General features: G+C 34.0%; 1 protein-coding gene across 1 annotated transcript in view; it reads right to left on the bottom strand.

Annotated features, from left to right (window-relative positions):
- Positions 1478 to 7163, bottom strand: part of LOC18612952 (GTP-binding protein TypA/BipA homolog) — a 16796-nt gene continuing 11110 nt past the window's right edge. Inside the window, exons 13-19 of the mRNA XM_007049947.2 lie at positions 5834 to 5907; positions 5149 to 5198; positions 3826 to 3912; positions 2810 to 2860; positions 2642 to 2725; positions 2142 to 2192; positions 1478 to 1807 (exon numbers count right to left, since the gene is read on the bottom strand). Coding sequence (XP_007050009.2) covers positions 1724 to 1807; positions 2142 to 2192; positions 2642 to 2725; positions 2810 to 2860; positions 3826 to 3912; positions 5149 to 5198; positions 5834 to 5907 — 481 coding nt within the window. The 3' untranslated portion in view covers positions 1478 to 1723. The remainder of the gene's footprint in view (positions 1808 to 2141; positions 2193 to 2641; positions 2726 to 2809; positions 2861 to 3825; positions 3913 to 5148; positions 5199 to 5833; positions 5908 to 7163) is intronic.

Consider the following 7163-nt stretch of genomic DNA (forward strand, 5'->3'; position numbering starts at 1 on the left):
ATTATTATTTTTTTAAAAAAAATAAAAAATAGAGAGCACTGATCAGTGTTTCCCAAGGGAGGGGGCGAGGGGGCACCAGCTTTGGTGCTCCCAAAGTGGGGACTAGTGCTCCCTTATTTTTTCAATTTTTTTAAATATAAGAATAATTGTTTAATTAATAAAGAAAAAAAAAGAACATTTTAATTTTGTCATAATTTATGTTATTGGTGTTTACATTTTTGGGATGGAGTATCCATTTCGAAAACTAATAGATCCGTTTGAAATTTCGATTAACCATTTTCATAACTACACTTGTATGGTTTGATCAAAACAAACTAAGTACTACCTGTTTTTGTCTTATAATTTTAATTATTTATCAAACTCAATTCCAGTAATTTAAAATTTTATTTTGATATTATTTGTATAATTATTTTGGATATCATGAGATAAAAATCATAATTATTTCTTTCTATTTTTTTTATTTTATTGTTTTCTATTTCTAGGATCATCCATTAGTGGTCACATCAGTAATTTTTGATCATGTCAACAAGTGCCAATCAATACCGCATTAGCATGATAAATGCCATGTCAATATATAGTTAACACAGCATTAGCAAGACAATACCACACTATCTCAATTAGTATCATGTCGGTTTGATCAAAATGTCATATTAGCATATTTAATAGTAAAAATGTAAAGATATTAAGATTTGAATTGAAATTAACAAATTAAAACAGTACATGGACTCAATTTACATAAACTATTATATAGAGACTAAACCCACCCACGTTATTTTTTGTAAAGTACAAAAACTAATGGCATAATTTAACCTTTTTCTCTTCATTCTTCAGCTACATTTGCGTCTTCCGTCAATGGCAGAAGCAGGTGCTTCTGCATGTAATCATTAAAAATCTAACAGCGGTTTGGGTCCAATTTTGGGTTTAGGCATTGGGCTCAGTGCAGGTTTACAAATAACAAGCATTGTGAGTTGGACAAAGGTTCAAGTGATGTTATACTTAATGTCCTCGCAGTCGTGCTTTGAATCCCAAGCAAGATGATTATCGTCGTCCTTGCATTCATGCTTTGAATCCCAAGCAAGATGGCTTTTACCAGGCAGAGGCACACAAGAAGAATTTCAGTGCTTTGCTTTCAACTAAATCTCCTGAAATTTTTGTTGTTTCATTGATGCCAGAGCATCCAAGTCGGACAGAAAGAACATCATCTCTGCAGTTTTCTCTCAAGCCATTGAGAAGAAGCTGGCTAAGGTAGTCTCAACAAGTTTGATGGGACCTCCATACTCTGATGGTTTCACAAATTGGCAGTAATCATCACCCGTCAACAAAAAGTATCCCTTCTTCCAATCCAAACAGTCTGGTTTCGTAAGGCCCTCGGCAGAATTGTAGGATTGTTTTATGGAAAATTTTCCAAAGTCAGGGCGGTTGTTCCCGCTGGTATTATCTTGTTCCCGTCGAAATAAATTGAGTCCGTACAATAAAGTTTTTACTACATAATGTTGATATATATAAATTTTGACAGGTTGCTTTAAATAATAGCAATTGTTGTTTCTTGGGAATTATACAGACAAAAACATGGACTCTCCTTGCCCCCTTATTGTCAACAAAAGTACCATATAGTTGATATCCTATAAATAAATTATGGAACCATATTAATGCCAACTAAAGAATTGGGTGTACTTTGGTACACTACACTGACAAAGTTACAAAATTGTATTAAGGAAAAGGCTCAGTCTTTTGGCCTTTTGCTCATGGCTTTGCGCTTGTTGACATCCAGATATCTCTTCCTTAATCGGATGGCCTTTGGTGTAACCTGCATGTCAATCATATAACACACACAGGTATCTCAGACCTTTTTCTTTTTTTTTTTTGATAAGATATCTCAGACTTAAATATAAACCTATTTAGCTAAGGACATGACTAGCAACAACAACGTATGTATTAAGGCACCAAAAAATGCATATTTTCTGCTATTGTATTGGCAAGAAATTGGTATTCGTAACAACTCAGAAAACTCCACAAAAGGAATACACATCAGTCATCATTATTTGTAGGACTTGACAATTCAAGAACTTACATAATAGAATACTGGAGAAATATTCAACTATTAATCAAAAATGGCAAGTACAATGTCAAGAGTAACTTACCTCTATAAGCTCATCAGAAGCAACATAACCGATGGCTTCTTCAAGAGTCATCTGGACACAAGTGCATCAAATGTCACAAGTCAAATGTAAAGCTCAAATGATGTGTAATTTACCATGTTCTAAATTATTTTAAAATGTTCTATTTCAATGTTTTATCCTTAAAATCTTCACAGTAAAGTAGCTTGATTGATTTGACTAAGGTCAAACTGACACAGAAGTGTTCACAATATTACTTTGAAGGGCTTGTGAAAAATATAAATTACCCATCAAGATACTTTGATGATAACCTTGACCAATCTGGGTGCAATCCAGCACCTTACTATTTAAGTGTTATAAATGCTAAGGAAGAAGAGCCGAAATTTCACACAGATAGAAAAAAAAAAAACATGGTTCATTTCAGTAAGGTGCAGCATGATGTGTCTCAAGAATCAACAGATAAAAAATGAAACAAAGTTAGAGGAAATAAAACAAAGTAATTTAAATGGTTGACAATCACATACAAGTCTCGGAGGAGATAGTTTCACGTTTTCATCCTTGCAAGCAGCACGAACATTTGTAAGTTCTTTGGTCCTAACTGGATTTACCTGCAATAAGGCAACCATTGCAAAAAGGTCAGTCATCCAGATGCAAAACAAGGCGTGCTGCAAGGGAACTAGATTTTTTCTTACATCAAGATCTGTATCGCGCGAATGTTCACCAACAATCATGCCATCATATGTCTGTTAGCCAACAAATAAACAATAATTAGTGTTTTAAAGTAGAGCTGGCACAAGTGACCCAAACACAAAAGAACTACCCAATTTGCCCAACCAGAACCCAATCCAACTGATTGAACTCTAAGGGTCCACAACCCAAACCTGAATCAACCCAAAACCCGGAACATAAACTAAGTAAAATACATATTTTTTTCTTTTCTTAAACTTCATTTTAAAAATGACCTAAACACAACTTAATTTGAATTAATTTTTTAAAAAGTCAAAGACATGAACCAACCATATTTGAAACTTGGAAGTGACCTGAACCAAATATGACTCAAACCTGAAGTGACCCAAATTTGAAATGACATGAAATTTCATTATCCACACCTGACCTGACCCAACATATGCCCAATTGCCACCACTGATAGAAGCAACCAGATTTAACTAATGAATTGGCTGAAAAAATGTCACAGTTACTCAAAGAACCGATATATATATATTATGAATTACAAAAACAAGAAAATAGGGACAAATCTGTCATGCCATCCTCAATTCTTCTCACTGCCTTTTGATAGCATCAAATGAGGGTCGGTACTACTTTTAAACAAATGGGATCACCACCAAGGTATATATTGTTTGGGCATAATGTTGTGTCTCATACTATTAATTGTAATATGTGCTATGGACTTGTCAACGTAGACATAAGTTACAATCCATGAGAGTTCATTTAGAATAGACCTATCACAGGGCATACAGAAATGAGCTTGTAGCCTAATGGTATCACCTTCCTAAAATAAATTCAAGTTCCTGGGTTCAACTCTGGTTTAGATAGGGTGAGGGACTGGAAAGAATTATCTCCAGTTGCATAATAGTGCCATGAATTTTGAAAAAACCATGCATTGGAAGGGCAATAACTTATAGGAATTACAAGCATGCAGAGGCAAATAAGCAAGTAGTGAAATTATTAATCTCAACAAGGAAACAACCTCCATCCCAGGAGTCACGAAAAGAGTTCCACGAGCTTCTAAACTCATCAATGCATGAGCGGTGATTGTACCATAACCCATTGATACCTGTTTAGAAAAAACAATATGCATAAGGTGGCAATAGTTCAGCAGCAATTATATACATTTTGGTGAATAAAATATTCAAAGCAGTAATTATATGTCAGATTATCTTAAAAACAAGTATTCTCATGCTTATAATAGGGTCTAGTGAAAGCCAAATGCTATATAATATGCCTATTTATTTCCAATGACTGCTTGTCCTTATCACGATGTCAGATTTTCTGCTCCATTCTTCTTCCACTATTAAGAAATGATATATATAATATGCCTATTATATTTCCAACTCCAACGAGATATGGTTTCTTTTTCATTTCATCCTGCAATTTCTAACATAAACCGTAATTTTTTGCAAGAATATTCCTAGGATTTCAATTCCACTGATATCTTTCTAGAAATATTGAGACATAATGGCCCTCAGTGATATGGATGCTCAGGTTGGGAAAGCTCATATGTCAAGTAGAACAACCAAGACGAATACCTAAAACAAACTAAAATCTAGCTTTCAAAAAAAAAAAAAAAACTAAAATTTTTAGTTAGACACTATTCATTTGTTCTCCTTTATTCAGTTCAGTTTTGATTAGTAAAATGTAAAACCCAAATAGGGCAGTTTGGTTTGTTTGCTTCTCAATATCCAAACTGAATACACCCCTAGTGCTTCTTTGTCTACTGAAGGTTTATGCATATGTAGTTCCCCTTAACAGCAGATTGTATAACTTAAAAGAATCACAAACTAATCCAGAGTACAAATAAACAAGCCTAAATAAAAGAGGAGGGTAGTGACAAACAGCATAAAACTTAGTCAAATCTAATGAACATGGATCATAATGGAAATTAAGCTAATACTAGGGTGTCCCTACAAGCACCGCACTCTATAGCTAGAATACAGCAAGAAGTAAGCAAGGCCTGCTACATCAGTGCCCCAGTGTAGTACAAAACTATACTATTAATTCCAGTATGTTGAATCTAACTATTTTAAATTATATTGCAGAACAAGTTCTTCGATATATAGTAACATCTGATAAAAAATCTATGATGCTATAAAAGATTTCAAATGTTGAACGTATGAAAGAATGCCTGCCTCTTGAATCTTACTTTCAGCAGTCATCCTACCAATAAAAGAAACATCATTCAAAGAAGCTTTTGGTTTTATGTGTTTTACACAAGAACAAAAGAATAATTATCTACACTAGAAGAAAACTTTACGGTAGTTAAGTCACAAAAAAAGGTATTAGGGAAACATACCAATACTCCTTTCCTTACATTTCCAAGAGGACCTCGAAATTTTTCATATGCTGCAAAACACAGATGTAGAAAATGTGAATAAAATTAGGAAAATTATCATATTCACTGGCGTTAGAGTTCTTAAACTCCACAAGCAAGGTTAGAGGGTTGACACGTGTCCCGTCAGGATATATTTATGAAAATTCAAATCAATTTATTATTAAATGGACATACCAAAACTATCTAACCCTACTTTTGGAGTTTAAAATTCTACTGCCAGTGTATAGAATTAAAATCAATGAGACAATTAGTCTTCAAAAAAGAAAATAATGAAAATATTACTACATCCAGCTGGAAACAAGCTAGCGCACACATTTCTTAAGATAAGCTACCTCAAAATTCAGTTATGTTCCTAATATGTATATGATTTGTTAAAGTCATTTATGCGAACAATGACATGCAGGTTGAAATCTTTTATTTTATATTTTACAGCACAGATGGTACATACAATCTATAAATAAAGAAAGGCCAAGCTCATTGAATATGTTGTCATTAGTGGATCAAAACCAGGGAATAGAAACTCTATTTTCAGACAACAAAAAGATTCTATTTCCAGCGAATCATGACATAACAACAAGATGCAATTGAAACAACAAAGAAAACAAAAGAAAAGGAAAGAAAAGTATCTCTAGCAGGACATGTATACTTAGAAAAGCACGATGCATAAATCCAGTTCCACGTGTATCACTGCTGAACACACTTCTGTAACCAACCAGGCCCCTGACATACAAAATAAAGGTAAAGTTATTTTTTCCCCCAATTCTCACTAAAAAATAAGCCCAGCAAAACTGCATCCTAATAGAATTTTTATGAAAGAACAATCATGTCATCTCAGCTTATATATGCTTCCATTGAGTTATATGGTACAATCTGCTCAACTACTCTCAAACTGTCATCATCTTCAATAATCACAAATTTCCAGAGAGGAAAAATCGTTCTTTAAATTAAAACCACCTTATCAGATAAGCTATGCTTGAATTAAACCATATCCGCCCTAGTAAAATTAGTTTAACAACATGCCCTTAATCCCACCAAGAAATCCCAAAAAAGACACATCTAGTGCATTAACTTTTGCAAGTCTGCCTGTACTTTATTATCTTCTGTTGCTCGTTACAAAGATTTAACCACAAGATCTCATACTGCACTCTCTTAAATGGGGAGTGCATGACTTGACGGCAAAAGCCCCAATGGCCAAACATTAAATTACAAGATGCATTATGAAAGATAACATACTGCTCTAATTACCATGAGTGATTCTAAGCTTTATTCTTTAGCCTTTGGCAGTAAAAGAAATAAGTGTCACTTTATCAGTATGTCAAAATGTTTATGATTTTTATTCCATTCCATGAGCACAAAGGTGAAAAGGCCTTTACATGGCAACATCTTTATTTTGGTTTTCCAATTATTTGTAAATGTTCAGTCTTTTATTTTCAATAATCTTTTTTTTTTATTTTTCCATCTTACTCTCACGTTAATATAGGGCAGATTTGGGGAAGTCTGCCGACTTGGGGAGACAGTTGAAAAGTTAGAGAACTTTTGGTTTAGGGCTATGACAGAAGTAAAATGAGAGTTTAGAAATTAGTTAGGCCTTCGGATTGGAACAATAGAGATTTTATCTCAAAAGAATGCTGATACTGAAGGAAAAGGTAGACAAAGATTCTGGGCAGAAAAGAATATAAGGGTTTAGTTGGGGTATTGAGGGATTTAGCAAGTGCGAATTAAATATGACATATGTGACAAGAAATAGAGTTGAAAATACTAGATATGGAATGTACTTTGGGTTGCAAAGAAGAGAAGCACTAGACATGGAATGTACCCTAAACCCCTGCCAAAAAAATAAAAACCAAAACGCAATATACGTGTACCCATTTCATGGAGAAATCATGATTCAAAAGGTACTGGGTTGAAGAAGAATTTCATTTTCCAAAAAAGAAAATCATGCCTTTGGACCCACCCCTCGTCACCCCACCTCCCCG

The sequence above is a fragment of the Theobroma cacao genome, chromosome 1 (genome assembly GCF_000208745.1).
Source record: "Theobroma cacao cultivar B97-61/B2 chromosome 1, Criollo_cocoa_genome_V2, whole genome shotgun sequence".
NCBI lineage: Eukaryota > Viridiplantae > Streptophyta > Magnoliopsida > Malvales > Malvaceae > Theobroma > Theobroma cacao.